The 22,538-nt window shown below is 44.2% G+C and overlaps 1 protein-coding gene across 1 annotated transcript; it reads left to right on the forward strand.

Annotated features, from left to right (window-relative positions):
- Window positions 1-471: 471 nt before the first annotated feature.
- LOC140899051 (ficolin-1) lies at window positions 472-14,568 on the forward strand. The gene is made up of 10 exons (XM_073313766.2): window positions 472-559; window positions 2,206-2,319; window positions 2,663-2,716; window positions 5,893-5,928; window positions 6,827-6,871; window positions 7,837-7,872; window positions 8,675-8,802; window positions 9,790-9,919; window positions 10,526-10,660; window positions 14,131-14,568. The coding sequence occupies exons 1-10, from the start codon at window positions 478-480 to the stop codon at window positions 14,370-14,372; spliced, it is 1,002 nt and encodes a 333-aa protein (XP_073169867.1). The 5' UTR covers window positions 472-477; the 3' UTR covers window positions 14,373-14,568.
- The last annotated feature ends 7,970 nt before the right edge of the window (window positions 14,569-22,538 follow it).

The following is a 22,538-nucleotide window of genomic DNA, read 5'->3' on the forward strand; positions in this document are numbered from 1 at the left end:
TCCTGTTCTCCTTGTTCTCCCAAAGGTTCCCACTGAAGCCAACAGGGGGCTTCGAAGGGATGGAGAAAGTCAGTTTGGGCTCATTATTTGGCACCCTATTTTACTATTTCAGAAGACACATTGACAGGAATCAACTTTGTGAGGAAAGATTCAGACTGGCTCTGTTCAATAATCATCATTGCACGATACTGCATTTGCTGTGCGGGGGAAGCAACGGCTGCTAGTCCAGTATTGAACGTCTCCTATCAGGCCATTTAATCAGCTCCAGTTGTGACCGCTGCAGCATAAAAATCTCAGTGGGAACTGCTGGAATGTGGAGAGTGGGAAGGAGGCGCTGACATGCCAGAGGCAAAGAACTTTATTTGCTCTAGGCTCTATCATTATTGCATATAAAAGGCTTAAAGGGACTGAAATACTAAAGGAGAGGAGAAGGTGAGAAGACAAGTGGAGCTGCCATTGCAGAGACCAGCACTAGCCATGGGGAGAGCTGCTCTGAAAACTCTCCTCTCTTTACTCTGTCTAGCAGCAACGGTTTGTCAGGCTCAGGACATCTGCCCAGGTGAGTGAAAGACCATCCTGTTCCCAACAGCGTTTCATACTGTGGTTCTTGACAACCTGGAGAACTGGGAACTGTTTAGGAATGTTCATTGTCCTACATGTCTATAAAGTGCTTTGATTGTTCATGGTGCTTTTAAAACAATAAGAACAGCTTCTTTGTTCAAAATTCCTTTGTCAACATTAATCTATACTGCAGGAGTGTACAACATAGACTAGAGGTGTTCAGAAATCAGACACAGTTTTCACAGACCATGTTGTGAAAATGGTGTCTCTTATCTTCATTGAGATTCTTCAAAATTTGACTTGACCTCTTCTCCCTCATGCTCATTTACTATCTTCTAACCTCCCTGTGTTGCTGCTGGAATCTCTCTGTCTAAAGCTCCCATCTCCTTTGCATATTGGGGCCAAAGCCTTTCTAGTCTGGCGACTGACTGACCCACACAGGCAGATGAGCTAAATTCTGGAAAATAAAATCTCAATCTTCAAAGCTCAGAGTGAGCCTGTGATTTCAGATCCCTCTGCTTTATAAAATTCACCTTTACCAAATTAAGATGATTATTTGTAAAATCGCAACTGTTGTGTACATATCACTGCAAATCCACTATACAACTCTTTCCATGTCAACACATTTATTTCTGCGCTTTGGGTTGAGAATCCAGCAGCATTTGAAGGTTTTATTTAGTTCATCATGAAATCCTGTGATCCTTATGCAAGATTTAGTCAAATTTGTGGAGACCTCATTCAGGCAAATGGTCTCTTTGAAGGAAATGGGTGGTTTGCTAAACAAGGATTGAATACAGGCTTTGCCACTTTATGCATAAATTAATGTATTATTTCAGAGCAGTACTGCCTTCACGGTTCATCTCCTTACGTTCATGATCATTTTGAAAATCATTTACTATGTACAATTTATGCCCAAATGTTCCAGATTAGGAGGTAGAGTTCCTATATAACAGGTAATATTGCCCATGTCCACATTTTGTTTACCTCAAAATTTTTCACAACAACAGAGCTCAATGGAGTTGACTGGTATGTCCCTATTTTTCTCCACTGATGTCCCTATAAATAATTTTAAATCTCACAATGTGTATAATATAGAGAGGGGACTGTTAGGTTAAAAACATATTTAGTTCTTTAAAATGTATTACCTGAGCTTGTAAGAACAACTGTTTTTAAAATTATGTTACTTTTGCTCAATTTCTTCACTAAGTGGCAGGTATTTGTTTTTCCTCTGCATTTCAGTCCACTTTTGTTTCTCTGTAGGTAGTTTCGTTAAAAGATTCTCATGAACTGACACAATGCTGCAATGGTCGGGTTGCAAACATTGCAGAGGGATGTGTACATCAAAATTAAGTCTGAAGTCATTTCTTTTGAATACAAATATTTAATAACATCTTTTTAACTTTTGTTTTCACTATAACTTAAAACAAAGACTAATAGTAATAACCCCCAACTTTTAATATTAGGGTATTGTCTCTGAAATGCATAAAACTGAAGAAAATGTTGGATTTATCACAAATAGAGAAGAGAAAATCAAGGAACTATCTAGGCTTTCATTTGCTGGGTTTATCCCTCTGGATTTCTGCAGATTGTTTCCAATCCTGAGAAGCTAACAATAATTGATTATGGGTTCATTTCTTTCCCCAGAGGTGAGCTTAGTGGGTTTCAACAGTATCGATAAACTCTCCATTCTCCGAGGCAGCCCTGGAATTCCAGGTGCCACAGGGCCCACAGGAGAACCAGGAAATGCAGGAATGAAAGGTACGTTCTCAGGCACTGAATGGGAATCAGGCATGGCTGGTGCTGATGTAAATGGGAATTACTTTTGTAATATGTTCGGAATTTGGAGATTCCCCTCAACCCTGATATGAGGAAACTCACATGGCACATGACTTCATATGACTCACATAGGCCTCCATGCAAGAGTCCATGCTAGGGGATCCTGATGTGAGATCAGGGACTCAGCGAGCCAGATGCAGATACAGGATTTGAATTTTGACACGGATGGGTTACTGTAATTCCAGTTTGGGGTGGTAGGTGGTAATTATGTACTGAGTATTTACGGTGCCCTGGAAAACATTCAGTCAGTTTTCTGTGTTTGCAGGAGAACGGGGACCTCCGGGGATCCTCGGAAAGGTGGGAAAAACTGGCCCAAAAGGTAAAGTAACAAAGGGCAGAGAACTGTGTTTTCCTATAGGTGACCTGAGAATAGGAAATATGTTTTTAATCAAATATCAGTTAGACCTAATGTGGTGTTTAGATGTTGCTTATAATTATTAGAATTGGGAGCACTGGCTGTTGGGAATCTGAAAGAACAGGAAACAGGAAGGAGGGGGAAGGAGTTGAGAGGCTGGGAGAGCGTTACCGAGGCTGCAACAGCAGCTTGGTAAAGAGGTTTCCACTTTGAAAATAAAGTCCTGTTGAAGCTTGTTAGTACCTTGCCTGGTTGATACAACATTTTGGCAATGAGGATGGATCTTCTGCCTCTGAACCCACCTGCACCCTTTCTGCAAAGCCCAGGTGAGCCTCCAATTGCTTTTACTACCTGGATCCATATGTTTGGGACTTATCTGATTGCAATCAGTGCTACAGAGATATCTGAAGTGAGAAAGCGTGCTCTGCTAATCCACTGCCTTGGAGCAGAAGGGCAGCGTATATTTTACACGTTTCCCCTTTCAGAGTAACAGCCATGTTAGTCTGTATTCACAAAAAGAAAAGGAGTACTTGAAAGGAATAAGGAAAGCTTATGCTCAAATAAATTGGTTAGTCTCTAAGGTGCCACAAGTACTCATTTACTTTTCCCCTTGAAAATATGAGACAGCACTTGTTAGGGGGCTTATTCCTTCACCCACTTACTTCCCTGGTCCTTCTCGCATGAACAGAGAGCAACAATACCCGAAGTCCAAAGGTGCAAACAATTCGATGTTTATTGGGGTGAACTTCCAGCAAGCATGATTCGTTTCCTTCCTTAGTATCCTCCTTCCCAGCTCTGACACCACAAAGCCTTACACCTGTGTCCCTGTTCCCATTCCTGCCCTTAGCCAAACATGATTCCAATTTTCTTACCCCCATTCCCTGTTCCCATCTCCCCCTTTAGCAAAACATGATTCCAATTTTCTTACCCCCATTCCCTGTTCCCATCTCACACACCCCCATGCCCACCCCCACCCCCACCCCAGTCACTTCCTCATTGACTACAGATTATATAGTAAAACTTGAGTTCTGCTTAGCTATACCTTAACCAATCATTTTCCTGAAATTTAACTAACCAATCCTAACATATTGTAACATGATTATGTAACCAATTATATCCCACCACCTCAATTAGTTTACACCCAGCAAAATTAATTATACAGCAGACAGGAACAATCACAGAACCAGACAGAGATTATACAGACAAACAACAGCAAAGTGGGAACTATAATGACAAAACAATACAGAAGTGAGGATTTCACATCCCAGTATTGATAAGTGAGTTCTTGCCAGACAGGATGCTATCAAACTAAGTTTCCTTTTACATTTTCTAGGCACTTCCCTTTCTCTGGAGGTGATAGGAATACAATCCTGTCCTGATAGTGCCTAACAGCCCAATAGCACCTTATTTCAATGTGACTAGTTTGGAATGTGAGGATGTGACCGTTCGCTTCCCAGCTTATGGCTGCCTCTGCTGCTTAGCCAAAGGCCTTAGCCTAAGAACAGGGCCACAAACTGTCACAGTAAGAGAAGGCCCTTACACCAGCAGACAGTGATTTTGATTCTTTCTTTTATACCTCTATCACTAGCCAAGTGATAAGAATACACCTAAATTCTTAGAGTACAGGCCTTTACAGACAGGCCTGAATATCTATATCCTAACAGCACTCACTGCATTAAAGAATTTTTTTGGTGCCAAAAGTGAATGTAGCAGCTAATCGCTACAGATTTCGCCAGCATGAGCAAAAACGAGGGGAAATTATAATGCAGTATATTACTTCCCTGAGGAGTCTGATTGTAATTTGTGACTTTGGGAATATGGCAGATGAGATGATTAGAGACCAGCTCATTGAGAAAACAACCATGCTTCGTGTGAGAGAACACTTACTTCTAGAACCACAACTTACACTAGAAAAAGCAATAACCATTGCTACTCAGATTGAGTCAGCTGCAGCTGAAGCCAAAATAATGAGCATGGATACAGGAGCCGCAGTCCAGGCTGTGACTCCTTTGTGGAAAAGTTCACTACCACTGCAGACACACAATTGCAAGAGGAAAACTAATGAAAAACCACCACATCAGCAAATTCAAAATATAGTAAAAGCATGCTTGCTTGTTAGTACCTTGCCTGGTTGATACAACACCTAGTTATAAAACATCAATTCCTATAATATGTGGGCTCCAAAACCACCATAACTTCCCTTTACTCTTGTCAAGGTTCCTTCCCCACTCTGAATTCTAGGGTACAGATGTGGGGACCTGCATGAAACCCCCCCTAAGCTTATTTTTACCAGCTTAGGTTAAAACTTCCCCAAGGTACAAACTATTTTACCTTTTGCCCCTGGACTTTATTGCTGCCACCACCAAGCATCTAACAAATATATAACAGGGAAAGAGCCCGCTTGGAAATGTCTTTCCCCCCAAAATCCTCCCAAACCCTGCACCCCTTTTCCTGGGGAAGGCTTGATAAAAATCCTCATCAATTTGCATAGGTGAACACAGACCCAAACCCTTGGATCTTAAGAACATTGAAAAAGCAATCAGGTTCTGAAAAGAAGAATTTTAATTGAAGAAAAAGTAAAAGAATCACCTCTGTAAAATCAGGATGGAAAATACCTTACAGGGTAATCAGATTCAAAACATAGAGAATCCCTCTAGGCAAAACCTTAAGTTACAAAAAGACACAAAAACAGGAATCTACATTCCATTCAGCACAGCTTATTTTATCAGCCATTTAAACAAAACAGAATCTAAGGCATATCTAGCTAGATTGCTTATTAGCCCTTTACAGGAGTTCTGACCTGCATTCCTGCTCTGTTCCTGGCAAAAGCCTCACACAGACAGAGAGAACCTTTGTTTCTTTCTCCCCCCCCTCCAGCTTTGAAAGTATCTTGTCTCCTCATTGGTCATTTTGGTCAGGTGCCAGCGAGGTTATCCTAGCTTCTTAACCCTTTACAGGTGAAAGGGTTTTTCCTCTGGCCAGAAGGGATTTAAATGTGTTTACCCTTCCCTTTATATTTATGACAACTCTATATTTGACAATAAAGGGTTTATTGTTGCAATAGAACCTCAGTTCTGATCCACTGTCAAGCTCTCACTATCTCTGATCAGTCTTTGCTCTCTTATTTTTTGTTCAATCAGGAGAAAGAGGTCCTGCTGGCCGCCCTGGAGTGAAAGGTGAGAGACCTCAGATGATTCTTCTCACTGCAGAGCAGGGCACTTTTTGGTGCTATTCATGGTGATAGAGGAATTGGGAGCAACAATCCCCCCATTGTACAATTTTTTCCTTTCAGCTCCTTGCCAAACAAAAAAGCTTGAAATGAAACTGGTTCCGGTTAGACAAAAATGTCCCCTTTTTGTTTTTGTTTAATAGCCAAATGACAAAACACAGCATTGTTCCAAAATGAAGAGTTGGAACATTTCAAAATTGTGAATAAAATTTCACCCAGCTCTAATTGTAATGTCTGATCTGTCATGAGGTCCTATGCAGTCACAGGAAATAGATCTCAACTGCAGTGTAGACATAATCTAAGCCTATTTCATTTCAACCAATGCAGAAGACAAGATAAGATAAATGCAGTTCTGCCAACCCCAAATCTTTGAAAAACTTAAAGTTAGGTTCATCAAAAATCCGGAGACTGGTTTTGGAATCATGAGATTATGTAAAGATAATAAATCTGGTGTTCTTTTTATTTGCCTTCTGCTTTTGAGTATTTAGGGAGCACGGGGGTCACATTTTGAAGCTTTCGCCGTAGCTTTGAGGGCTAGAAACTTACTTTTTCTTTAAGACCAAAGGCTGAAATCATGTCACATCCACTGGACCCGAGGAGCTGGGGCTTTAAGGAAAACAATAATTATCTTGAGACTCATGACCAAATCCTGAGAGTTGGCAACATACATCACTTAATTCCCACGAAACGCCAACTTTAACAGATTGTGCGGAGTGTAGCTGGTACACAGGCCTTGAACTAGCCCCTCCATAGAATTAAACCCAAGCGATTGCTGTAGTGAGATGGTGAATTATGGAGGTGACCTCCAGGTAAAACAAGGATTTTATTCTGAGTTCTTTTTTTAGGAGATAAAGGAGCCCTGGGAGCTACAGGAGCCCCTGGAACACCTGGTGAGATCCTCTGCACTCTCCTTTATACTGAACACATCATATCAGTTTTATTTTTGCAGCAGTAAAAATTAATAGGCTGAAGAAGCTTGTTTCTTGAATAAAGAAAAGGAGTTCTTGTGGCACCTTAGAGACTAACCAATTTATTTGAGCATAAGCTTTCGTGAGCTACACCTCACTTCATTCGATATTCATCTTGAATAGTTACCATGTCCACAATATCAAGCTCACTGATCCTCCTGTAAGATTTGGGCTCTATAAAGAGAGAAATAGCTGTGCCTACAAAAACAAGTGGCCATCCATCTGTTGTAACATCTGGAACAACACTAGCCAGATGACCTTTGGTATGAGAGAGAACAGCTGAAATGTAAGTGAAATCTGTAGATCTGGAGGTGTATCCTAGAGAAGGTTACTTTCTCCTACCCCTCTTTATATTTCCCACATAGCAGGAGTGGGGAGTATGAACCACAAGAAATGGATCCTATTTATATGTCTAGTTAAAGGAACAACCCTTTTTCCACCAATACTTTATTTAATGGTTATTCTCCCGTTGTCACTTGGAATTTTTTTTTAAAAAGAATATTGAGTCAAGTTCACAGCTAGCGTAAGCACATGCAACTCCCCTGACTTTGTGGGCATTGCTCCTATGAACTGACCAGCAATTAACTTCGTCTATTAAGAACCAACTCTTAACCCTGCAAGTAGGAGCCTCATGAGAGGGTTATAAAATAGCATTAGCTACCTAATGAGAGCTGTCTTGATGGTTCAGGCTGGAAGGCTCAGATCAGAGACGTTTGTGAATCCATTAGCACTTGGATTTTCAAAATTAAAACCTGTCTAGTGCATTTTCAAGATAACGAGTACTTTGCTAACCCAGCTGTCACTGTTGGCCAATTACATAGTTTAAAAGACAGTAGAACATTTTCTGGTTCCATTTCACTTTCTACTGTGTTTATTTTCATGACCAGTGGAAGAAAACCTGGAAGACAGACAGTGTAAGAAAGGTGAGTTTCTTACGACCCCTAAATGTCATCTCATTCCATCCAGAGACCCAAACATCAAAACCCATTAGAGACAGACAAATTGCAAAAAAATACATCTGTGATTTACCCCATTTGCTGTTCTCAAACTATCAGCAAAGAGACTTTGATCTTTTAAAATGAAGGTGTTTTGCTGTTAGCAATTGGCCAGTGAATCTTTTGTGGAAATACATTTCAGCCGATGGGTTCACTTGCAAACTGTTCAATGTGAGTATTCCTGTGAGTATCTGTTATCACATGATAACTGAGAGCCCTTCTGACTCACAGAGAGATTTCAAAATGCTGCATGGGCACTTGGAGTACAAATCTTCACGCACATTTCAATTTCCATGAGTTTTTAAGATGCTTTGAGCCAATCCTCTGTTCAGGTTGATCTGTTCTCACACAGAACAGATGGGGTTAGGCAGGTGGTTGCATCTTTTCCTCTCACAAACAAAGTTAATACAAACCAGACTGGGACACTGGAGTCTAAATCATTTAGTTTGCTAACTACAGAGAGTATGAAAAGCCTCGCTAGGTATGTACACTGCTGCATTAGGCTTCCAAAGATAGTGCGTGGTCCCTCTGAGTTCTATTTAAAGAGAAACTACCCAATTCCCAGACAGTACAGTGGGGAGGACAGGAGGTGGTGGCTCAAAGATTATTTTCGAGTTACCTGATTCTGCAATTGATCTGGCCCTCAGTGCAATGTAAAGCAGCCCATGAATCCCTGCTCCAAGGAGAGTTATACAACCAATTTACATGTTTCAATTCTTCTTTCAACCAGGAGCAAAGAACTGCAAGGAGCTGTTAGCTAGAGGAATCCACATGAGCGGCTGGTACACCATCTACCCTAGTGACTGTAAAGCCATGACCGTGCTGTGTGACATGCACACAGATGGCGGAGGATGGATTGTAAGAACAGAGCATAATGAAGCTCATTGGACGTTTTTTCTTGAACAACAATTTTCTGTCCCAAGAATGGGAGGTGGTCCTTAGCCAGTGGGTTGCAGCTAGCAGAAAAGCAGGAGGACAGAAGCTCTGAAGTTGTTACCTCGCCATGGTTAGCTGAAATAAAAACACAGACACTTCCTGAGCCCTTCTAATCCTCCCTAGTCCTTGGTTGTGGAAATAACTTGCTTGTGAACACAATGGGTTTCAAAGAAGGAACCTGGAGCTTTAGAGTCTAAAAGACCCTGTCTGAGGGGACATTTGTCACTGCTCTGACACAGGTTTCCCTTCTCCTGGCTATTCTCTGCCCAGCTCTCAGAGCCTGCTCAATAGCTGCCCAGACTCCGGAACCAGAATTCCTTCCAATTCTAGTCCATTAGCTGCTCTGTCGCTCTAGCAACCTCTGAGTACGAGTGGAGGAGTGTTCTAGGGAGCTGAGGAGATGAGGGGTTTGAACTCTGTATACTCATCACATTTAAACCTTCCAATTTATTATTATGCTTATTTATATCCCAGTCGTGTCTAGAGAATCCAATGAAGATCAGGGTCCCATTGCGCTGGGTGCTGAACACACATACTGAGAGACAGCCCCTGTCCTTTGCAGCTCACAGTCTCCATAGACAAGGCAGACAAAGGACCAGACAGAAAACAGAGGTGCTGTGACTTTCTCAAGTGGCACAACTGGGTATAGATCTCAGGCCTCCTGATTGCCAGTCCAGTGCTGTAGATTTTGGACCATGTGATCCTTTAACCTAGTGCTGTTGCTGCCAAGATTTAATAGGATCCTCTGAGACAAGCCTCCCTCTTCAATAGTCACCTGAGGCTGAAATAGATCTGACCACATTAAGTCTCATTCAGTGATTTACAGTCTCAGAGTTTCTGGTCTTCTGCTCTAGTAGGATGGAAAACAATGTGGGATTTCCCAGCTGAGAACCTCCTGTTTCCCTGCAGGTGTTCCAGAGACGGGTGGATGGCTCTGTGGATTTTTATCGTGACTGGAATACATACAAGAGAGGTTTTGGCAGCCAGCTGTCAGAATTCTGGCTGGGGAACGACAATATCCACCTGCTGACATCCCTTGGTAAAGACATCACTGATGCATTCTTTTCCTTACAGCAACCTTCTCCACCAAGTTTTGTTCCCACACTTTAGCCACGGACACAGGGTATAGAGTTGTACTAATCGGTAGAGGTAACGCTTCCGCTGCAGACACCCCTTCCTGTTCCTTACAGCCCAGTCCTGCCACACAGAGCTACTGAAGCCAATAATGCTGTGGTAGATGGGCTGGATCCAGTCACGATTCCTGGAGCAGCATTTTGTCCTCGGGTGGTTCGCCCACAGTACAGCAATAAGGGATGCTACAGCCTGGATGAGGTCATCGATTCTGAACTACCTTCGCAAAGCATAACATGGAGCAGGTTTTTAATAGGGAGGTCAGGTTGGTGGATGGAAATTGAATTGATAAAGGTCAATAGGAAGATATTGGCTTGATGCAAGAACCAGAGGGTAAAATTCTGTGATGTGTGTGATACAGGGAATTCAAACTAGATGATCATACTGGTCCCAACATAAGGGAGCCTGATTTGTGTGTGGAGCCTTTTGGGGCTTCTGCAATAAAAACATTCAATAACAGTAATAAACACTAATGGAAGGTGCTGAACATTTTGCTTTCAAATTGTTTCTAAAGGTCCAAATGAGCTTCGTGTCGATCTCAGAGATTTTGACAACAAGTATGAATTTGCTACATTCTCATCATTTAAAGTTACCGGGGAGACTGAGACATACAGGCTGATCATTGGACCCTTTGTGAATGGTACTGCAGGTATGTTCTGAGCTCATTCTTTACCCTTTGTGGCAGATAGAAAAATGTAAAGTAAAAATGATGCAGAATATATATATTATATGTTATATTATATAATATAACATATATTAGCAGCAAGAGAAAGATTAAAGAACATGTAGTTCCTCAACTTAGCAGGAATGGAGAGGTAATAACTGAGGACATCAAGAAGGCGGAGGTGTTTCATGACTAGTGTGTTTCAATCTTCACTAAAAAGGTTACTGGTAATGACATACTTAACACACTATTAACAACAAGGGGGAAGGAATGCAAGCCCAAATTCGGGGGAAAGGTTAAACAATATTTAGATAAGTTAGATGTATTCAAGTCAGGAGGGCCTGGCTAAACTCATGCTAAGGGACTAAAAGAGCTAGCTGAAACAATCTCAAAACCATGAATAATTTTCTGGAGAACTCCTGCAGGATGTGTCAATATCCCAGAGCACTGGAGAAGGGCAAACATAGTACCTATCTTTAAAAGGGGGAACAAACAGGACCCAGGGAACTGTAGGCCAGTCAGCCTAACTTTGACACCTGGAAAGACACTCACTCAAATTATTAAACAATCAGTTTGTAAACACCTAGAGGACAATTGGATTAATTAGCAATAACCCCCATGGATTTCTCATAAACAAATCATGTCAAACCAACCTAATTTCCTTCTTTGACAGGGTTATTGGCTTTATGGATAAGGGGAAAGCAGTAGACATGATATATTTTGATTTTAGTAAGACTTTTGACAAAATCCCACGTGGCATTCTCAAAATGCAAACGAGGGAAATGCAGTCTGGATGAAATTACCGTAAGGTGGGTGCATAACTGTTTGAAAGACTGTACTCAAAGAGTAGTTATCAATGGTTTGCAGTCAAGCTGGGAGGTTCTAATTGGGTTTTGCAGGGGTCAGTCTTGGGTCTGGTAGAAGTTAATATTTTCATTAATGAGTTGGATAGTTGAGTGGAGGATATGCTTATAAAATTTGCAGATGGCACCAAGCTGGGAGGGGTTGCAAGGACTTTGGAGGACAGAATTAGAATGCAAAATGACCCTGGCAAATTGAAGAATTGGTCTAAATTCAACAAGATAAAATTTAGTAAAGACAAGTGAATCACTTTTCACTTAGGAAGGACAAATCAAATGCACAACAATGTGATGCAGTTGCACGACAAGCTAATACCATTCTGGGGTGTATTTACAAGAGTGTGGCATGTAAGAAACAGTAGGTAATTGTCCTGCTCTCCTCAGCACTGGTGAGGCTTCAGCCAGAGAAAAGTGTCCAATTCTGGGCACCTCACTTTAGGAAAGATGTGGACAAATTGAAGAGAGTTCAGAGGAGAGCAACAAAAATGATAAAAGGTTTAGAAAACCTGACCTGTGAGGAAACGTTAAAAAACTGGTGATGTGTAGTCTTGAGAAAACAAGACTGCGGGGGGGGGGGGAATCTGGAAACAATATTTAAATACATTAAAAGCTGTTATAAAGAGGACTGTGATCAATTGTTCTCTATGTCCACTGAAGGTAGGACAAGAAGTGACCAGCTTAATCTATGGTAAGGAGATCTAAGTTAGATATTAGATATACATTTCTAAGTATAAGGGTAGGTAAGCTCTGGAATAAGCTTCCAACAGAGTTGTGAAATCCGCATCACTGGAAGTTTTAAAGAACAGGTTGGGCAAACACCTCTCAGGGATGGTCTAGATTTACTTGGGGCTGCCTCAGCCTACGGGGTTGCACTAGATGACTTCTCAAGGTCCCTTCCAGCCCGACATTTCTATGATTCTGCTCTTCTATGATCCTGAATCCTCAGCAGGCTCCGGGCTAAGCTATTAGTGTTAGGACCACATTGGGCTCACATTATACGATCACAATGGTGCAAACAGATTTCAGGACACCCAAGGACTGAGCATATTGACTACAATGAGTTACTCTGGGTTTATAGTGGTGTAACTGAGCTCAGACTATCATTTTTTGGCATCCTTTCATCTGCAAGAGACAGTGGGAATTGCAGCCTCTGATGTAGATGGTTTGCAATTTCTCATGTGACTGAATAGTCCAATCTGAGATTTGCATGATCTTTGGCAGTTGCTGTACATATATCTATATTAGCCCTGGTCTACACTAGGGGAGGGGATCGATATAAGTTATGCAACTTCAGCTACCTGAATAACATAGCTGAAGTCGATGTACTTAGATTGGCTTACCGTGGTGTCTTCACCGCGGAGAGTTGACTGCTGCCACTCCGCTGTTGACTCTGCCTGCATGTCTCGTGGAGCTGGAGCACAAGAGTCGATGGGAGAGTACTGGGGGGTCGATTTATCGCATCTAGACTAGACACGATAAATCGATCACCGCTGGATCAATCGCTGCCTGCCGATCCGGCGGGTAGTGTAGACATACCCTTGGTTGGGAACTGCTTGCTTCCTGTGGGCTCTTTTCTCTTCAAGCCGTAGGAACCAGCTCCTGTCACGGACTTTGACACTCTGAGGGAGACGATGGCATCACTTGTTACGATCACTTGTCAAGATTTCCCATTGGTCAGGATCAATTCCAAATTCCTTCATATCTTGCTTACATGTTTCTTTGTAGAGAAGCTTGGGACATCCTGTTGTTCTTGTTCCCTCTGATAGCTCCCCGTATCGCTTCTCCTTGGGTATGTGTCCGTCTTCCAACCTACACAGATGGCCCAGCCACTGCAGTCATCTTCGCTTGAGCAGGGCTGTCACACTTGGTAAATTTGCCCTTTGAATTTGCCCACCACACACGAGAGTGCTGAGGACGCAAGCTTGGCACACTAGCATTTTGGTCTTGATGGTCAGCTTTGAGTTGTTCCATGCTCTTTTAGTTAGTCTGCTAAAGGTGGTGGCAGCCTTTCCAATGCAAACATTTAGTTCTTCATCCAGTGAGAGGTTGGTGGTCACTGTAGAACTTAAATCGCTGAACCTTTTGGACTACTTCTAGCTGGTTGGCATTTAAGGTGATTGAAGGATCTTGTGGAACCCTCTGTCCTAATACAACCGTTTTCTTGATGCTGATGGTGAGAGCAAATGCCTGACAGGTACTTGAAAGGTGGTCCATGAGTTCTTGTAATAGATCTTCATCATGGGCTATGAGGGCAGCATAATCAGCTAATAGATGTTCCCTGATCAGCACCATTTTGACTTTGGTCTTTGGGTTAAGTCATGACAGGTTGAAGAGTTTCCTATTCAATCCTGTGTGGAGATATACTCAGAATATGGTGAAAAATGTTCCTTACTGGAAATAGAACTGCAATCTCTCTCCTGACCCCAGGGAGATTTCTGCTGGTTGGTGAAGGGAGAAATGTTCCCCACTGCAGAACCGCCAGGCTGGGCTGTGGGAACTGAGCTGTAAAAATGTAAAAAATAAACAAGAAGAGACTATCTCACCCACCTTGTCTCTGTAAAAACATGTAATAAATAAACCCAATTGTTTCCGCAGGGGATTCTTTAATGGCACAAAACGGCATGATGTTTTCAACTCACGACCGTGACAATGACTGGTCTTCAACTAACTGTGCTGAAGTCTCTAAAGGGGCCTGGTGGTACAGGGATTGTCATAGGTCCAACTTGAACGGATTATACCTGAATGGAGCCCATGAAAGCTATGGGGTAAACTGGATTTCATCCAAAGGGGACAGGTACTCCTACAAGACGGCAGAGATGAAAATCAGGCCCGCGTAGCCAATCAGGGAGGCACCCGTAATAATTATACTGAGCTCTTATATAGCAGTTATCGGCCTGTCATAATGAACATTAATCTGAAGATGACACTAAAGATCTTTTCTTTATGCACCAGCCACGAGGGGGCAGACATCATCATAGACACTTACCCAGTGCAGTGCACTAGGACTAGAGCAGGTAAAAAAAGATTAAAATAGTTTAGTGGGGAAAAAATTGACTTTTTCAGTTGTTTTCATTTCAAAAGTTTCTAAATTAACCCATTTTTGCTTTTGGCTTTTGTGCATTAAAAAGTATGATTTTTTTCCTGCCAAACAAAACGTTACAACCACATCAGTGATATTTCATGAAAATTTTCATGTTTTTCCAAAGCTGTTTGTCCACAGAAGAGCTCATAATTTGAGAAATGTCAGCCAGCTCTGTCTAGGTTATGTCTCCTCTCCCGCATGGCTCTGCTGTCTCTTGATTCCATTACCAGAAGCACCACGACAGCTCCTACCACTGCCATGCAATTCTTCCTGTGGTGTTCAGGACTCATTACCCTCAGATGCTGCGTCTGCCTCTGGAGAACCTTCCCCTCTGTCAATAAAGCAAGGGCTGCTCAATGAGTTCCACGTCTCAGATTTGTTTGTACACACAAGACAGTTCAATAGTATTAAAGCCCAAATGTGCCTGGCCCTGCATTGTGAACATTGTGGGCAGAGCGTGCCCTGGGCAGAAGGGGACATTATTTGCCTGGCTACCCTGGGGAGTACAAGAGAGGGGAGCTACCTCTGCCAGCAGCGTTGTGGCTGCAGAAGGGTCATGTCGAAATAGGGTGAGGGTGGAAATAGAAGAGCACTGAGACGATCTCAGGCTAAACCTGCACTAGAAAGTCCCATCGCCCAGCCCATGGTGCCTTGTGAGGCAGAACAGGCCATAATCTCCCCTCGTTATGCTGGTATTATTCCCAGCGGAAGATTTAACAGTCACCAAGGTCAGCAAATGCTGACTGGACCCCAAGTCCCACCCCCTTACCCCCATCTCCCTCTGCCAGTGTTTTTCCCAAGAATTGAAATTAGGGGAGTGTTCGAATTTACGGGGGGGGGGGAGGGGTCAGGGCCAATGAGGGGTGAGACCGTGAGGGTGAAGGTGGCTCTATGGCACCATAGTAAAAACTGAAAAATGTTTCATGACCATTTAAATAGATTTAACTCTTGTTTTAAAATCATCACAAAAATTAAATTTGGCTACTCAATCCTTCTATGAAGCACGACATCTTCATCCTTCTTGGTTTCTTGTTATAATTTTGTACAACTCTGTTAATGAACATCTTGAATGCAATGCGTTATCTTTGGTGGCTTCTTATGTGTCCAATACTTCCATTCCTTCAATTGCTATGCTCATTAGATCATTCACAGGGTCAGGCAGACGGCGACTTCTTTCAGAACACAAAATTCTCTTCAGTTGAGGCAAAAGAACACTCAACTGTAGCTGTTGTGACTGGGAGTAACAAGAGATGAATTCCTACTTCTTTCATCCCAGGAAACATAGCACAAAGATTGGGTAGAGCCACTGGTGATGATAAAAAAGAAGTTGAAGTCAAATCTTCATTCATTCGTCGTATGATATTCCACTCTGTGTTCAAATTCTCTATTCTGTCCTGAGCACATGGCAGCCCCATTGCTGGTAGTGCCTCCCTCCACTCAGCTGTCGGTGTTTTAGAGGACAGGGATCTGTAAAAGCTACATTGAGGTTGAGTAGAATCTAGAAGTCGCTGCTGTAGATTTTTAAGAATCAAGTCTGTGTACTTTTTCAGTTGTCTTAACAAACACTTCTTGTCCTTTTCACTTAAGGATTCAATAGAAATGCCTTCATTACTTCTGGACTGAAGTCTTTGCTTCTTCCAATACTTTTTCAATGGATAGCTCTCTGATTGATCCAAATGTAGCTTCTATTGCTGGACAAAGATCTACTACTGTTGTAGCAGATGCCTGGATGGCATTGTTTAATGACCCAAGTAGTTTCAACAGTAGACTTACAAGGGAGAGAATGGCAATAGTCTTCTCTGAACGTAGTAGCAAAAGTAATCCACCAGCCTCACTACTTAGATCCATCCCATCTTGGTAGACACTTTTCAAAGCGAGTAATAATGGCCGCAGTCATTTCAAGACCACAGCCAAGGATCGCTCATGAGAAAGCCAGAGGATTTTCCCAAGTTGGACTAATTTGAACTTCAGTCCCAGTGTATCTTCTATATTTTCCAAGATATTCAGTCTTTTTGGATGCTTGCTGAAAAAAGAATATAATGAAGACTTTAAATTTATAGGTTTTTTAATGTCTTTTGAAGAGTCTGGCGCTTATAGTAGCGCTAGTTGGAGCAGTGTGTATAGGAGAGATTAGGGTTATGCTTTTCTCTGAGCAAAGCTTGTGCTCCACCATGTCTTCCAGAGAAGTTTGCAGCTCCATCAAATCCACAAGCAGCCATCTGTTTGGGGTCCAATTGACAGGCATTTAACTCTTCTAAGATGTGGGTTTTCACAGATGCAGCCGATGTGTCTTCTATAACTTGAACATCTAGAAATGCATCTACTGGCCTACCCCTGACATCAAGATAACGTACACAGTGACTTAATACTTGATGCCCATTTGCATTGGTGCATTCATCAGCCATGTATGCAAATTTTTTTTGTGGTGAGAGAGTTCTTCATTTTTTCAACTGTTGAGTCTTTCACTGTTACACCACATGCGTCTAGCCAGTCAGTTGAGTTTCTTGCAGAAAGACAGTGAGCATTTGCTGGTCTTGTTCAGAACCAGTGTTCAACTTCAGGATGAACAAGTGACCATGCACTTAACATTGGCCTCCAGTTTGTAGAGTGTGGTATCTCTTGCTTAAATAGAAAGTATGTTTAAATAGAAAGCCATGTTTGTTCGCATGAACTGCGTTGTGTCTCCAGCATTCTTAACAGCCACATTAACACTCACCGGCGTTGTCCTTGATCAGTGGAGACTCAGAGTTCAGAGGTGCTTTTACATGAGTTCACCTCCCAGATGGGGGACAAGAAGGCACCTTCCTCGTTCCTCCAGCTGCTCACTGTTCGCTCTGGCCACTGCTGTTCGTTGTGCCACTGTTCACTCCATCACTCTGTTGCCAATGGCCCTGCACCGTCACCTTCTGCTGACACTTGCCACTGTGACCTCTGCTAGTTGGTCTTTTGAGGTTCCACCCGGCTCTCCGTGATTTCAGCTGAGCTCTCAGTGGGGGAACCTTGCTGCTAGTGTAGACTGGGCCGTCTCTGCCACAGAAACACTGTCCCACAGCAACTCTAAGCACTTAGACCTGATTTCAGCTGTAGTGGTCACTTAACAAAACAAAAGACTCTCTACGGAGCCTAATCAGCTCTGTCTTTAAACAGTGGAGAGGGGCAGGTCAAATAGTACTTGTGACTGAGGCAGACCATCAAGCAAAACACCTGTCCCCACCCTCTCTCTTGATGCCCTCAATCAGCACAGGCTAAGTATAGTTCTACTGCCCTTTACTCAGACAATAAGAACAACAACATTTCATTACCCGCCCTTCCCCTGCATTCAAGTGATTTGTAACCCAACCCAGCCAAAATCTATCACTTGGGCAACACAGCTCTGTTTGCTGAATACCTAGGTAGATTAGGTGTGAATGTAAATATAATCTGGTCCTGAAGCCTTTCCCCACAGCCCACAGCTCATCACTAGCTGTCAGGGAGAGCTCTTTAGACTTTGCTTACAAATCATAATTTGAAATTATTAGGTTGACCAACATCACCGAAATGAATGCACTGACATGGTCATAAAAAACAACAGCTGAATAAGGAAGCTAGTCTGTGTTCATACTTTTCAAATCTATTATACTTTTTCAGATGCACATATTTTATCATACACTGTATATGCTTTTAAAGTGTGTGTTAATGTTTCAATTTCAATTCAAATTTCCAAACAGTCACTAAACACACAACACTGCACGTAACTAGTTCACAAAACTGCGGGGTCAGAGGTGGGGGAAGGGGAACCCTGCCAGTGACAGAGAAACAAAAAGATGGGCCTTGGTGCAGGCTTTTATTGTGGACCCCCATATGGCATCACAAGTCCCACATTCTCTCTTCCCTCACCCCCCCCATCCCTGCTTCTGCACCTCCTGCTCTGCTCCCCCGCCCATCCCAATGCCCCACCCAGGTCCATGCCCTGCACTGGAGCTGCTGCTGCTAGAGCCATCAGCACGGCTCCTGCCAAAGCCAGACCTGCTACCGCGGGAGTCAGCGCCGCAAACCACAGCTGCTGCTGCCAGCGGAGCTGGAGTCGGAGCCCTAGCAGGCAGCGGGGAGGGTGGGGGGAGGCTCTGTCCTTCTCCCACTGTACCCCCCCCCCCCGGGCATGTTCAGTCACTGTCTCTGGCAGCCGGGCCGAGTGGAGAGCGGGATGGAGCCACGTCTCACGCCGGCTGGAACCGGCCGCTCCAGGTCTCTGTTCCACGCAGCACAGCGGCTGCCTGAGAGAGCTGGGCTGGGGAGCTGGCAGCAGCGGTGGGTTGCCCTTTGCCTGGGCCCTGCTGCCGGGGACAGGGGCCAAGCGTGCCGGCTGGGCAGGTGCAACAGGAGGACAGAGCCCCTCTCCCCGCCCCACAACTCAGCAGGCCAATCGGGGGAGGGGGGCACTTGGTCCCACATGAGCGCCCTATATATCGTCGCTGCTCCCAGGGGACCCATGGCCACCTGCCCTGCAATGCCTTTGAAACTCCACCGCGTTTGAGCCTGCCCAGCACTGGCTGCTGCTAGGAGACGTTTCCTTTCCCGTCCTGCAGGGGCCACAGCCTCTGGGCATTATGGAGGAAAAATGTAGTAGGCCTAAACTAATAGGCCTAAAATTTTGGTCAAGCTATCTGTGTGTATAAAGCATAAGAAGAGGGTGAGGAAAATTCCATTAAGAGGCAGATAGCAGCAGCTCAGCTTAAAAATGTAACCACAACCACTAGAAGTTAGAAAAGACCGTTAACCACAAAGGAAGCACCTGTCAATAACAGGTAAAACTTGTTTTGCTATATTCCAAATAAGGCAAAGCTACCGCTAAAGCTTGCACTATATGCCAAATAAGGAAATTGCTGTTGAAGGAAGTGTGCTTAACAAATTGTGGTTTTCAGCTACATAAGCTCCTGTATTTTCTGTTCATGGCAGAGCAGCTCCAGCTGACTCTCCCTGAATGCGCATGCTTAAATAAAGAGGACCTCAGGCGTTGTTCTGACCCAAACACAATGCAGTGTTAATTTTTCCACAAGAGCATGCACCAGTGCTGACGGAACTGCTTGTGGGATGCGTTGTGTCTGTAGCCTTCTCAAGCAGTGGGACACTGAGAGGTGTGTATCGGCCTGCTACAGCCTCTCCCCGGCCCCACTCTAGCTTTGCTGATCTCTGCTAGATTCTGCATGGAAAATCTTTTTTCTTTTTACGATTCCCCCCACAATCAAGGATAAATTAAGCAGCACAAAAACACACTTCGTTTAGGCCTACACTGCCAGCTTAGTTATTCTTATACTGGATGGTGTTTGAAAATGAACGTCATAAATAAAGATACATGTCTGATTTTAGAGCATGAAAAGAAAAAGCGATTTTTTGTTATTTCAAACTGCCTCCAAAGATCCTAAGAAGCAGAAACTATCATTTTGTAAACAGCCTGATCAATCCCTGGAGTCTAAAGTAGAAGTGTGTGAGCCGCATCTCAATTCAGGGCACACGAATCTGTCATTGTGGCAAGGTTTAAGTCAGGAAAACAATTCATTCAATACCAGTCAAGATGCAGCTGATGATATTTCCAGAGCAACTTTGCTTGAAACTCGCACACCTGAAGACCAGATGCGCTACAAACCAACACAGCAAAAGATCCCATAGATGATCTTAAAATCAAATAAAACCCAAAGACCCTGTAGATCAGGGTTTCTGAGGCCCCGCACAACATGCTGTAAAATCTCCATGGCCCACCTGTACCACAACAATTGTTTTTCTCCATATCAAATCTACAGCTGGCATTAAGGGGTAGGAAGCAGGGCCATTTCCCCGGGGAACCACACCACAAGGGGTACTGCGACACTAAGTTGCTCATGCTTCAGCCTCAGCCCCAGCTGCTGGAGCTCAGGGCCCCGGGCTGCAGTCCTCCATGGTGAGGCTTCAGCTTTCTTCCCTGGGCCGTAGTGAGTCTAACGCCAGCCATACTTGGTGGACCCCCTGAAACCAGCTCGTGGCCCCCCACGGGCCCAACCAGACCCCTGGTTGAGATCCACTGCTGTAGATGATCTTGAAAGGAGAAAAACCTAGGACCTTACCTATGAGTAGGTCAATTATGAAGCAGGCCAGAGGAGTCTTCCTGTTAAAATAGGTTTGAAGGTCCCAAGTGACAAAAGGCACTTTCAAGATTCAGTTTTGTCACTGGAGCAATTGTGTAGCTTGTACAGCTTGGTCCTTGCCAAGCCAATGAATGTGATAAGCCAGATGGACTGGACAGTTTCATTTTTTTCTACAAACCTCCATTTTTCATCTTCATTTTACAGCAGTGGTCACCAACGGATAGATCACGATCAACAGGTCAGTCGTGGAGCCTCTGACAGTCGATCTCAGGCTCCCTAACGTTGCCAATCCTCCTGCAGCCAAACTGGGATATTGGCCACTAACAGTCCATCGGCACAGTGGGGCTGAGGCAGGTTCCCTGCCTGCCCTGGCCCTGCGCCGCTCCCGGAAGTGGCCATCATGTTCGGCTGCGGCTCCTGGGGGGTAGGGGCAGGGGTACTCGGTGCGCTGCCCTCGCCTGCAGGCACCGCCCCTGCAGCTCCCATTGTCTGGGAATAGGGAACCACGGCCAAAGGGAGCTGCGGGGGCGGTGCCTGAGGATGGGGGCAGGGCTCTGAGCCACCCGCCCTCTCCCCCCCACCCCGGCAGGAGCCAAGTCTGGACATGCTGGTGGCTTCTGGGAAGCTGCCTTAGCCCCTCTGCACACAGCTGCCCGGGAGCTTCCTGAGGTAAGCGGGGTTAGGGGGCTCTGCGCGCTGCCCCCTCTGTGCTCTGCTCCCAGAAGCAGCCAGTATGTCCCTGTGACCCCTGGGGGGGGGGCCTCCATGCACTACCCCTGCTTGCAGACACCACCACCATTGTGCTGCAATTCCTGGCCAATGGAAGCTGCGGAACTGCATTCCGGCAGTGCGTGGAGACCCTGGGGCCACAGGGACATGCTGGCCGCTTCCGGGAGTGGCACTGGGCCAAGGCAGGCAGGGACTATATCCTCCAATCCCATCCACACTGGCCAGAGGATATGCATCTGCTGTGTCACCTTCATGGGTGGAAGAGCAAGTGGACTCTTAAAGGTCTCTGGGGCACTGCACTTCCCTGGTGTACATGGAGTTCCCACCAGGGCTGGGCTCCACGCTGCCCTCAAAGCAGGGCACTGCCTGTACAGGAGAACTGAGCTCATAGACTCAAAGCAACAAATACCACAGGTCTGATTTTTTTTTCTGTGATTAGGAGAAAAAGGTGATCCTGGGAGAACTGGATTGAAAGTTGAGAGTCCCTGGATAAGTGTGTGAATAACTGGGGACCACAAACCACTCACCTATTGATATCATGCCAAGGCAAGTGTAAATGTTTAAAGGGAAAATGCTTGAAGCTGCATTTTTTGTGCAGTGGGCTATGCTGTTTATCCAGGTCTCATACTTTCTATTTTCCACAGTGCTTCCAGCATGTTAAAAACAACACTCCCCAAAAGTTTCAGAGTAGCAGCCGTGTTAGTCTGTATCCGCAAAAAGAAAATGAGGACTTGTGGCACCTTAGAGACTAACAAATTTATTTGAGCATAAGCTTTCATGAGCTACAGCTCACTTCATCGGCGTGTCTCTCTAATTTTACACTATTCATTTGCCTGGCACTTTTTTAAAGTAGCAAATCAGCCTGAGGCATCATAACATGTAGGAGGTCATGCGGGGCAGTATCAAAAGCCTAACTAAAGTCAAGATATACCACATCTAACAGTTCCCCCTTATCCTCAAGGCTTGTTACCCTGTCAAGGAAAGCTATTAAGTTGGCATGACATGATTTGTTCTTGACAAATCCATGCTGACTGTTACTTATCACCTTATTATCTCCTCTGTGTTCGCAAATTGATTCCTTAAATATTTGCTCC

The sequence above is a fragment of the Lepidochelys kempii genome, chromosome 16, assembly GCF_965140285.1.
Source record: "Lepidochelys kempii isolate rLepKem1 chromosome 16, rLepKem1.hap1, whole genome shotgun sequence".
Lineage (NCBI taxonomy): Eukaryota > Metazoa > Chordata > Testudines > Cheloniidae > Lepidochelys > Lepidochelys kempii.